Below are 12943 nucleotides of genomic sequence, written 5' to 3'. Positions count from 1 at the left end.
AATTCAAACAACTTAATCACATTTGTCTTCTGATGACCAAAGTGATTGAAGTTCATTACAGACAATTTGGAAACTTCAGAGAAATTATTAAGGACAAAATTTAAAAGACCTACAATTTCTAAAAGTTGAGATAGTCACTTTAAGCATATTGGTGCATTGGGGCACCTGGGTGGCTCAGTCGGTTAAGCATACAACTTTGGCTCAGGTCATGATCTCACGGCTTGTGAGTTCAAGCCCCGTGTTGGGCTCTGTACTGACAGCTCAGAGCCTGAACCTGCTTCGGATTCTCTGTCTCTTTCTCTCTCTCTGCCCCTCCCCTGCTTGTGTTCTGTCTCTGTCTCTCAAAAATAGATACGTATATTGGTGCATTTCCTTCTCTCATTCACTTATTGGGAAAAATAAGTGAACATGTAATATGGTAATTATAGACTCTTTGTACTGTTTACTTATTTTTCATCTGTTTTTGTCATCATCGACCACAGTTGAAGCCCCTGTGGGTACAGATGATAGATTAGATCCTTTCATGTCCTCCACAGTGCCCATGCCAGGGCTGGACACAGCAGAGGCTCCCAGTCATAAAAAACAGCCAGTACTGGGGCGCCTGGGTGGCGCAGTCGGTTAAGCGTCCGACTTCAGCCAGGTCACGATCTCGCGGTCCGTGAGTTCGAGCCCCGCGTCAGGCTCTGGGCTGATGGCTCGGAGCCTGGAGCCTGTTTCCGATTCTGTGTCTCCCTCTCTCTCTGCCCCTCCCCCGTTCATGCTATGTCTCTCTCTGTCCCAAAAAGTAAAATAAAAAACGTTGAAAAAAAAAAAAAAAAAAAAAAACAGCCAGTACTGAGGATCATCATTATGTCCTTAACAGGTACTCACCCTTAGGAGGATGTCCCCTTGAAAGAGGTCCAAGCCTTCAGCTAGATGCAGATTTAAAAATATACATATTTGAGTGAGCATTACTAAAAGGCATTTCTCATAATAAAATTAATCTTTTCCATTGTAAATCTTTCAGTGTTCATCTTCATGTGATAAAAGTCACTTTGCAATAGGCAAAATTTCCTCTAATTGAGTAAATGTAAACAACCCATAAATATCATGTCTTATCACATCCTTGGTCTCATTTTGGAATAAGAAACCTGGTCCAAGAATCTTAAAAGTAAGCAATGAATTAGAAGGCATCTTTTTGATCATTGACTCCAAATCTCTCATACTTGAGGAGGGCACAAGAGAATCTTGAGACAGGAAGTAAGGCACTAGGTGGTCAACAGTTGAGGGAGCTTGAGAACTCCTGACTTCCTTTTCAGGGCACTCTCTGCTATTGTTCCATCCTTCTTCATGACTGTAGGTAAATGGGTTGATTTTTCTCTGCCCCATGAATAAACAATGATACTCTCCAAAACCAAATTCAAGATAATGCCCTTGCAATAAAGACCAGGCAAATATGGATAAATCCACTCAAACTGTATCTCCAAATATCTATCAGGAGCTTAGCACGATAAAATTTCTCCCTGATGGTATCCTTTGAGTCTGGCCTCATTGTGTTTCTGAAAATAGGATTCTTAAAAGGGAAGACCCCTGTGGGGAAAATTATGAACACGTAAAAGAATGTCTCTTCTTATCATAACACTCACATTTGATAAGCAGCCTCCCCTGTAAAACACAAAGGACTTCAAACAGGGTCGGTAGATTATATCATTGTGAGAACAGTTCCTGATTTACAGCTGGGAAACCAAGCTACAGAATTATCACCATAGCCTCACATGGTAACAGAGGTCCCATGTGACAAAGCTGATGGCTCATTCATGATAAAGGACACCCCTGGGGTTGTAGGTATTAGGAGAAGCTGTGGTTTCACTTCCTAATGACTAAGGCTACCCTTGTATCATCCCTTTCCCCATGCACACATCTCTTTTTTTTTTTTTTAGTTTATTTATTTATCTTGAGGGAGAGAGTGTGTGTGAGGGACAGAAAGAGAGGGAGAGAGAGAAAATTCCAAGCAGGACCACACCATCAGCACAGGGACCAGTGCAGGGCTTGAACCCATGACCTGCAAGATCGCGACCTGAGCTGAAGTCAAGAGTCAGACACTCAACCAACTGAGCCACCCAGGTGCCCCTCCATGCACACATTTCCTAACCTCCATAAGCCTAACCTACGTATACAATCACAGCACAATTAAACAAAAACAAATAGCAATGACACGACTGCCTCATCGGCGTAGAATTGCCTTTTTGATAGGGGTAGTATGTGCTGATCTATCCCCTCTCTGCCTTAGGCATGTCATGAACAAAAGCATACATTTCCTGACACCTGGTTTGGATTAGGGATGCAGGTGAGAGCTGGACTCTTCCAGAGTGATATGAACAAACCCATTCAGACCTTGGCGCCCAGGCTGGTCAGCATAGATGAGGTCATGGAGGTGTGAGAGAGTAGAGCAGTTGGGGGGAGGAATTCTCAAAGAAGCACACATCCCTTAAAAAGAAGCCTCAGGAGATCCACTACCCAAGTTGCTCGTGCAGCATATATTTATTAAGCGCCTAATATGTCCCAGACTTTGTTCTACCTGCTGGCGATGTAATGGAATAAAACAAAGCCCTCAAGGAGGTGATATTCTTGACTGGGGAGGGAGAAGAGACACACAAATAAATGAACTTGAGTAGCAGATGGTGAAAAGAGCAATAAAAGAAAAAAAGAACAACAGGGGGAAAGTGTTGAGGCAGGGGAGGGTTGACATTTTATAGAGGGTGGTCAGGGGAGGCCTCCCTGAGAAGGTGGCATTTAAGCAGAAATCTGATGGAGTGGGGAATAAAGGAAGAGTATCGAGGGCAAAGGCAACAGCAAATAGAAATGAGGAAAGCCTTGATGTCTCAGAGCAGCTTTCCAAACTTTAGCCTGAGAATCCCCTGAGGGCTTCTTAAACACAGCTGGTGGAGCCTACCCTCAGGGCTTCTCAGTCGGCAAGTCTGGGGCAGGGCCCGAGAATTTTCAATTTTCGTTTCTAGTAAGTTCTCTGGTGATGCTAATGCTTCTGGCTGGGGGACCACACACTGAGAACCACCTTTGTAGAGGAATAGCTATGAGGTCAGGGTGGCTGGAAAATCCAAGTAATTAAGGGAAAAAAGTAGAAAAAAAAAAAAAAAGAGAGATCAGACGGCTGGCTAAGTTCAGCTCTTCTCAAACTCTAATGTGCAGGGAATCAGCTGGGGTCTGTAAAAAGGGAGGTGGGGGGGAGACCCCAGATGCCGCATTTCTAGGAAAGCTCTTACGTGGTTCAAGTGATACTGACCTGAAGAACACATTTGGGGAATCAAGGTTCCAGGGGCTTTATTCTGTGTTGGACAAGATGTCAACCAGCACTGGTCAGTGTTGGAAGATTGGAAGATTGGATAAGAGAAGTGACATGGCCTGAATCATATCAGAAGGAGAGCTCTGTCTACTTTGGCAGGAAGAGCCTTGTGCAGGGTGAGGGCAGGAAGGCAAGAACAGTTGTGAGGCCACCGCAAGAACCTGGCCTGACCCAGATGCCTTAGACCAAGACAGGAAAAGGGAAAGTGCTCAAAAGCCACAACTCGTGATATAATTTGATGGTAGATCTAATAACATTTGCTGATAGATGGTGTGCATGTTGGGAGACAGATAAGAGTTGGGGCAGCTCTGAGGATCTGAGCCTACTGATCCAGACGGGGGGAATTTCTTTAAGTGAAATGAAAAGTCTGAAAAAAAGCAAATCTTGGGAAAGAAAGGTTAAATTGTGAGGCATGGAGACCAGATAGGTAAAAAGGTAACAATTTCCGGTGTGTGGTTTCTCCCGAACAGTTTTTCTGATGTAGAATCCGGCTATGTAGCTAACCCTAACAATCCTAGCAGCTTGGTTGGAATGACCTAAAGAGAGAAAAAACCCACATGGTAAAATTTCTTCATTGGAGTCACACAGCTCAGAGCGGGTGGTGGAGATGAAAACAATGGCTCTAAGATAGAAGAATGATCTTGTCTAGAAAAATAAGGATGTGATAAGGAAAAAACTGTAACTCTAGTGCCAGCCCTGTTTTAAAATACAGCCGATCCTCTCAGGTACATACACCTTGATCGCCTGACTAAAGAGAGATGATTTCATGCCTGGCTCTGAAGTCTTGGGACCCGTTCACCCATTTACCTTACCAAACTATTTCTTTAAAACTATTTCAAGCTTTTCCAATTATATGTCAACTAGCCTCCCTTTCCTGTAAATGGGACAAAGCCACGGAAATTCGACCTTTAGCTCTGGGTTTTTCCAGTTTTGTAGTCTGCAAATAGCACTGGGTTGAGTTAGAAGAACTGGAGGTGAGCCCCATCATTGCCATCTGTGATCTGGGCGGATCACCTCCACCACAAGGAGCTTCCTGTCCCTTCTTGCAAAATGAAAATTAGCGCTTACTCTATTACAGGATTTGGCAATCGGATAGGAAAGCTCTTGATAAGGTATTTAGGATTGTGAATATCTGTTTCCCACCAATCCTAACCAAACATACCCAGAATGTAAAGGGCTTCTCCTTCATTTTAGAAACAGAACAAGAGAGAGAAAAGCTTCTCTCTCCTCTTGGTAACGGACCAGATTGCTGGAGTCCTTCAATAAAAATGTTTGTAGCCAAGATGTTGAAATGGAATACCTTTACACTCTTCTCTAGATCCTAAGCAAACAGGGGTTAATGAATATGACACACCAGTAGAGGGGCTGGGTTCCCCCCCCCACTAAATATAGCCCTAGGCATATATTACATGTACATACAAATATATATATATATATATATATATATATATATATATATATGTTATATATATATGTTATATATATGTTATATATATATGTTATATATATATATGTTATATATATATATGTTATATATATATATATATATATAACAAGCAGAATAATCATCTACTTTTCTTTCCTTTTTTCAAAATAAAGACAGGAACACTGAAATTTTTGTAAACAAAAATCATGTTATATGTTTCTAAATCCATGGAGCACTCACTAGTTTCTCTAGAAAATGTGGTCTCTCATTTCCATTTTTCAGAAATGTAGCAAATTCCAATGAAACACCAATAGACATTTCTCCCCTAAAGTTACCCAATACTCTATCATGGAGATAAGAGCTGTTCAACAATTGTATCATAAGATTTAAAATTATTTCAAGGCATTAATAATGCAGAAATTATACCCACCAAAATTGATTTCTGAAATATCCCTCTGTTCATCAAAATCTTCATCATGCACTGTTAAAAGTAGGGAAAAATTCTTATTAATCTTGCTGAACAAAAGAAAGTTCAGAAACACTCTCTATGCATTTCAGTTGATTCTTACCATTTCCTTTGGAGAGATGTTTAATCTGGAAGAAAGAAATATACAGAAAATGGATAACATATACCAGAATTAATATTTCTGAACACTCATAACCGAAGAACTCTACTTACAGATACAGCTGCTATGTGGGCACAAAACAAGATGAAAGACAGAACACAAGTGGATCTAATCCAAATCATTGTTGCAAGTGAACACATTTAGCAAATACACCTTGTGATAAATACTTTTCGGACCTTGCCCTGGCCGTCATTTTACAAACTTTGACCCTCACATATGTACTGTGGCATTAAAAAAAAGTAGCCAGAGGAAATGTCATTGATCCTTTTAAGAACAGATACCAAGTTTAACATAAAATCTCCAGCTCCCCAGACCAGGGAAAGGTTTGAGAAGGATAATATTGAGATGAATATATAAAAACCTGTAACATTTCTATACACGAGCAATAACATTCCTATATAGCAGCAAAAACTGTTCATGTAATATAACAGATAAAAAAACCCATTCCACAGTATAAATCAAAACAATCTATAAAATATCTATAAAGTACTTAAATCCAATAAAAATAATTAAAATTTTATGGAAATGTTTTGAGCAATTATCAGAGGACATAGATCTATTCATACACACACACACACACACACACACATTTATATCTATAAAATATTCATGAATGGGAAGACTTCATGTAATAAAGATGGTCATTATTTTGATATTTGTCTACAAATGATTTTCCAATAAAAATCTTGCCAAGTTTCTTGTGAAACTTGATGAACTGACAAACCCTTTCTGAAATTTACATGAAAAAAGTAAACTTCCAAAAGTAGATCAGAAAACTGAAAAGAAAGAACAAGGAGAAAGAACTGCCCTAATGGAATATCAAGAATTTTTTGAAGTTATAGTAGAGAGTGGGTTATTGCCAAAAAAGACAGAAAAATTAGTCTACAGAATGGAATAGACTATCAAAACAGATGCAAGACTATATGGGAATTTCACATGACAGGAGCCAAAAAGTCCATAGGGAAACTTTAGTCTTTCAATAGTAATGTGGGGACAACCGCATTTCCATATGAGGAAAAAATTAAATTCATACACCATTCATACACACACATACACACACACACACACACAAACTGAATAGATTAAAGATGTATATACAAAAATCTAAACTTTGAAAAAATATAGGAAAAAATGCTTTTAACCTTGAGATCAGAAAATATTGCTTAACAGTAAAAAAAAAAAACATATAAAGCATAGTAAGTTTGACTATATCAGGATTTAAAATTTTTGTGACAAAAGACACAACAGTATAGTTAAAAGATCAGCCACAGATGGAAGAAGACATTGATACTGCATATAATTGAGTGAGAGTAAGTTATCCGGGGTATATAAAGGAATACCTACAAATAAATTTGAAATAAAAGAGAGAGATGATCCGAGAGAAACACGGGCAAAGTATGAACACAAAATTCACCACAAACCTCCCAAATGTGCAATAAACATGTAAAAAGATTTTCAACCTCACAAGTAATCAGAAAAATATCAGTTTTTTTTTTTTAATGTTTATTTATTTTTGAGACAGAGAGAGACAGAGCATGAACGGGGAGGGGCAGAGAGAGAGGGAGACACAGAATCGGAAGAAGGCTCCAGGCTCTGAGCCATCAGCACAGATGCCCAACGCGGGGCTCGAACTCACAGACCGTGAAATGTGACCCGAGCGGAAGACGGCAGCTTAACTGACTGAGCCACCCAGGTGCCCCGAAAAATATCAGTTTAAATAACAATGGATGCTACCTCAAGCTCAGATTGGCATAAATGAAGAAGGCTGGCCATACCAAATGTCAGCAAGAAAGTGAGGAAATAGGAAATCTTACACATTGCTGGCAGACCAGCAATCGATGCTATCTAGTAAGTTGAAAGGTGCATAGTTTACAAGCTAAAAACTCCACTTCCAGTTATATACTCTAAATAGAGATTCACAGACGTGTATACAAACTACCATATAACGAAGTACCATATCATTGTGGGTTGTTTTTTTTTTGTTTTTTTTGTTTTTTTTTTTGTAATAGTAAAGAACTGGAAAAATGTATTTATACTGGGAGAAAGAAAGTATCAGTCATGCACGGATAAATGTTCAACAACCAGATCTCAGAGGGAACAAGCTTTTATGTGTAGCGTTTGTTGATTTCCTGGCTGTAAATATCCCTACCATGGTTCATTTCAAGCTACCAACACTATGCCACCGAATGCAGTGTGGGGAAGAGGTGTGCAGTATGAGCTGTACCTGCCCCAGCACAGGACTGCATATATTTACATGCCCTCTGACTCTTGCATGCAGGAGGTATGAGAGTCTCTGATATCAGCAATCTTCAAGGTCCAGGGCCTGCCTGTCTCCATCTCAGACCTACTTTGTGGGCAGGCAGGCCAGTCCTGTGGTCAGAAGAGCACTTCCTGTCAGAAAAGCATTTCCTCAGGCAGAAAGTGGGCTTCCGGCGCAATAAAACAGGAGGCATGACAGCCCGGAGTCAGCCTTGGATGGGCAGAGATCTGCGACGGACTTCCTTGTCACTGCAGCCATCGAGTGTGAGGTCATAAGGGCGGGTAGAGAGCCATTGCCCACACTCTTCGAACCACGGGAAGCCACCAGTGTTCTCAAAAAGGACCCAAACTTGCCCAACGGCTAAAGATGGCTTAGGTCAGCAAATACAATCTTGATGATTAAAAAAGGGGGGTGGGGAGGGACTAGATAAACAGGAGACTTCATGAGAAACATAAACTTTGTGAGAATAATTGGCTCTGAGTATAAGAGAGGAAAACACAGGAGGCTTTAATTTCTTAAATGTATGGTTTAATTTTTCTCAAATTTTGAAGCAATTAAAAGAATGAATATTTGTTCGTTCCGAAGCCAGGAAGCAGGGGTTTAGGACTTTGCTATTTGTTTTCTAAAGAAAAGGGCAACACTCTTGCCTTGGTCCCCCTCCTGCTAAAATCTCTCCTGTTAGCTTTTCAAACAGGCAGTTGCGGGGCTGTTGAATTCTCCCCACCTTTCCCTGCTTCCCGATGTGCATTTATTGTTCCCTTCCTTCTTATCCTTATCTAAACGATATACTCTAACAACGGCTCTGGGAATCGGATGGACAGGAACTCAAATCCCACTTCTGCCGTTGACTAGCTGTGCCATTTTGAGCACCTGCTTTCCGTGTGTGAAATGGACAGCAGTGCCTAGTTAATGAAGCTAGTGTAAGGATTGAAAGATAACCTATGGAAACCTAGGAAGAGCTCAGTGAGCTAGAGCTCTTTCCCACCGTACACACTGCCTTCTGGCAAAAGACAGGCCGTAAGAACACGAAAGCCCAGCACACTCCTTGCTCAGCCGAACATCCACTGATGGGATCATAGGTCTTCGGCAGACACAACCTGTCTCTAACGACTTTCTTTTCATGATCTTGACTGCGGACGTTAATCAGTTACCAGCTGTTTGCAGTCCTAGGCACTTCATGTCCCGGAGTGTCAAGTGAGCAAGGCTGGAGTCTTAAGTCCCAGGTTTAAAGAGTTTATGGCTTTGCAGTTCAAAGCTAGATCAGGCGCTCCACGGGGCAAGGGTCACATTTTACTTTCCGTACCTGCTCCGGTGTCTAGCGCACAGTAGGCACTTTGTAATCGTGTGGGATGAAATACAGTAAGATGGGATTTTCTCTGAAGCTATTGGGTGCAGCGGTTTGCTTTGATCCCAGGGAGGATGTTTCATAAACTGACCCGATTGAGAAAGTGCTGTGACGATTGGAAGAGAAAAGCCAGTGGCAGATGGGGCCAGGGAAGCCGTCCCCTGTTGTCACACACCCTCTCACCTCGTCCAAGCGGAGGCCAGGACCCCCCTCCAGACCAGCAAAGTCCTATCCCCCCAGGCCCTTCTCAGGGATGCTCCCTGCCCTCTGCCTCCTCCACGTGCCCCTTTCTGCTTCACTCACCGAGCTTGCCCTCAACAGACTATCAGTCCATCGGTTAACCTCTGACACAACTGCCTTTGCAGTTCGACGTGTAACCGGGGCTCAAAGGTGCTCAGGGCAAGAACTGGCAAACTGTCGAAGTGAGCGGCAGCAACAACCGTCGTGTCCACAGCTTTTACTGTGGGCCAGATGCTGTTCCACGGATCTAAAGTATAGCTATTCCTTGAATCCCCACAATAATTCTGTGAAGCAGGCACTCCTCTCATGCCCATGGTACAGACTAAAACACTGACACAGAAAGATGGAGAAACCTGACCAAACCCACAGGGCTCCTGGCAATGTTCCTAAAATACCACCTGTGAGTCAGCTGTTTCTACCTACAGCCCAGGCGAGAGGCTCGGCCATCAGACCGCAGCATGTAGGGCCCCCATTCCAATAGCGTCCGTCTCCAACCTTTTACTAAGAAGACTTAGCCACTAGGAAAACAGCTATAGTATCTTTCAAAAGCACCCTGGAAAGTCTTTTAAAGTACAGATTCCTGGGGCACCTGGATGGCTCAGGCAGGCAAGCCTCCGGCTCTTGGTTTTCAGCTCAGGTCATGATCTCGAGGTTCATGAGTTCAAGCCCCGCATCGGGCTCTGTGCTGACAGGTGTAGAGCCTGCTTGGGATTCTCTCTCTCTCTCTCTCTCTCTCTCTCTCTCTCTCCCCTCTCTCTCTCTCTCCCTCTGCCCCTCCCCCACTTGCGTTGTCTCTCTCAAAATAAATAAATAAACATGGCTGGGCCTGGGACTTGGAAATTCTAATTCAGGTCAGGGGTAAGAGCCAGGAATCTACCTGAGGGTGAGAGCCAGGTAGTCTATGGAAGACACTTTGATAAACAGGACCCTGGGGAATTGACAATAACCAGATGCTTCCATTCTGATTGTGGTTAGTAGTTAGCTTACACCCGGTTCCTTTTTTATTAAAAAAAAAAAAAAAATCAAAAGATCATAGCAGCCTCCAGTTTTTCCTAGCAGGGACATATACAATATTAAGAGTTAGAAAGATCTTTGGTGCAGAAATCCACTTCAGAACACGTCCAGGAACAGCCTCTCTGGGGTGCAGCTTGAAATTTTGCATTTTTAATAAGCATGACGGTGAACCCTATATGGAAAATATGAGACCCACTGATCTGTGCAGGCAACTCCACGTTGCCCTGTACCAAGACCAATCCCAGTGGCCTCCACTGGAGAGCCAAGTAGAGACGTCCTACTATCCTGGGCACTGAGACCCCTGATAAGCTACTCTCTGTATCCAGGTCGGCATTCAGTGGGTTTGGTTTCAGCTTTTCCTCCTTTGTAGGATTGAAAGAGCATGCAGTCACCCATCTTTCATGCTGTGGGGAAGAATCAGACAAGAGACTTACTTTTCTGTTTGCCGATTCCCTTCCTACGTATTGAAGTTGAAACAGACTCAGCGGAAAGATACAGGATTGCCCCTGATTTTAGGAAAAATCTATAACCTCTGCTAATTACAAAGATCATTACTGCCCAAGAGGCCAAGTTAGACCATGGCATCCAAGAGGAAGACCAAACACATGGAATTACTGAGTAAAGGGAAGACACTCTTGGGATGGGCTTTCCTTTAAAAGGAAACGTGATTCTAAAGAGGAAGAGTTCGGTTTTCTAGTGCCAAATGACAAAAGTAAAACAACTGAGCAATAAGTTTGATGTCCCTTATCCAAGGGAAATAATCCACAGATGGGGGTGGGGGCACTGTGGCTCACGAACAGTGGCGTGCTCCTCCCGAGGGATTTTGGGCAAGAGCATGTTCCACAAAGCATTGGAAGTGGCAACACAGAAACAGGGCATGATCGACTGGGGTCGCATATCTGACCTTATTTAGATCGAGGAACAAGAAATAAGCTTAAAGCCTGAGGTCGGCTTGTTGGCTGAGGACTGGTTGACTGGATACATTGCATTTCTGGTCACGTGGAGCATTTACAGGATCACAGAAGTTCTGTTTACTGGGCAAGAGTGGCTCCATCTGGGCTTGGAAATTTATTTCGACACTACTGTCCTTGAAGTTAGGGTACAAAGAAACAAGCTTAAATTGCAAAAGGGATGCTTAATTATTAGATACAAAGACCTTCCTGGTCATCTGAGGATTTGGGGGCTCTAAAGCGTTTTAAGGAGGGAGACAGTGTTAGTCATTGAAAATAACACCAAAGCTACAGGGTAGGGTGAGTCACGCGTGGACAGATGAAATTCTTCAGAAAGAGATGCTGTCAGAGAAAGAATGGGTGAGGCTTGGCTTGAGGATTTTTCTTTGTCCTGGGAGAGGTCATTCGGTTTCAGAGGTCATTTAATGGAAGCAAGATGATGGTAAGTCACACATGTAACTCAATCCAGAGAACAAGAAGGTCAATCGTTTTAGAAGACAAATGGGAATTATAATCCCATTTCCCCTTGAAAACCACAAAATTGTTTTGGGGACAGCAGATTCTCTTATGCAAGTGGCCATCCCCTATTTTCAGGGCCAGTCGCAATATCTGACACCTTAATAGGAATCTGAGTTAGCACAGGGGGAAGGCATCAGGAGGACCTATGTGGGGGCATTACCGGAAATTCTGAGAGTAATTAGTCTCAGTAAATAGATGAGCTAAGAGGTCTTCCTGACATTCATCTGTCAGGTCTGCTCACATTCGTATGCCGAATCAAATTTTTAAACACAAATTCGTCTTCTAATTACCAATGGCAAGAGCAGGAAGACTACAGTGGCAGCCACTTTGCAAAACACGCGTGAGGACAGCTCTGCACAAACATGCAAGCAAGGATGCCAGTCACTGACGTCCTGTGAATGGATGGGCTAAGTGACGCTACATAACAGGAAAGGAAGAAAACTAGCCGTCCCTTAGGTTTTTTAATAGAATTTCTGGGAAGAGCACTTTGCTAACTGCCTACAAAGTTTCCTACCTTGAGCACCATTTCTTCTTATCCAAATAAGAGCAATTATGATGATACTAACCAGATGACTTATTAGGCACTTATGACCCGGCACTGTGTAAGATGCTTTACATAAGCCAATTCATTCAATTCTCATAGCAATCCCATAAGGTAAAAACTATTGTCCTCATTTTATAAGCCTGAGCTCAGAGAGGTTGTATATAGTACACAGAACCTGAAAAATACCAACATAGAGAAATGAGCTTAGTAATGTGGTTCTCTTTCCAGGGCAGTTTCCTTCTTAGCTGATTAGCTAGACCACCATATCGGGTTCATTCATTCCTTTGTTCATCCATGCATTTGTCCACAATTCCTTTATTGAGCACGTCCTCTGTGCCAGGCATTGTCTTAGGCATTGGGAAAACACCCGTGAACCAGACAGACACTGTCCTTGCCCTCAAGGAGCTTAGATAGAGGTGAACATCATGGGGAGGCAAGCATCTCTCAGCATTACTAGTAGATCCCAAAGTAAAGATGGGCCAAAGGGAAATAGATGAACAAATCATGATGTATTCATTGATCACATAGATCACAGCAGACTTCGACTAAAATAAAATAGAATGCACAATAAAACACTGTCACCATTGAGTACTCCTAAACAATAAAAAAACAATTGGACTATTGGCACGTACAAGAACATGGATAAACCTCAAAAGCGTGATGCTAAGCTTTCAAAGTC

At 42.3% G+C, this 12943-nt stretch overlaps 1 protein-coding gene across 1 annotated transcript in view; it reads right to left on the bottom strand.

The window, feature by feature from the left end:
• The window catches only part of MEP1A (meprin A subunit alpha), a 63554-nt gene that overhangs the window by 31755 nt on the left and 18856 nt on the right, over positions 1 to 12943 (bottom strand). Inside the window, exons 4-6 of the mRNA XM_058736147.1 lie at positions 10482 to 10655; positions 5197 to 5311; positions 871 to 911 (exon numbers count right to left, since the gene is read on the bottom strand). Coding sequence (XP_058592130.1) covers positions 871 to 911; positions 5197 to 5311; positions 10482 to 10655 — 330 coding nt within the window. The remainder of the gene's footprint in view (positions 1 to 870; positions 912 to 5196; positions 5312 to 10481; positions 10656 to 12943) is intronic.

The sequence above is a fragment of the Neofelis nebulosa genome, chromosome 6 (genome assembly GCF_028018385.1).
Source record: "Neofelis nebulosa isolate mNeoNeb1 chromosome 6, mNeoNeb1.pri, whole genome shotgun sequence".
NCBI lineage: Eukaryota > Metazoa > Chordata > Mammalia > Carnivora > Felidae > Neofelis > Neofelis nebulosa.
The sequence above is the reverse complement of the archived record's forward strand: the minus strand, read 5'-3'. Positions and strand labels throughout refer to the sequence as shown.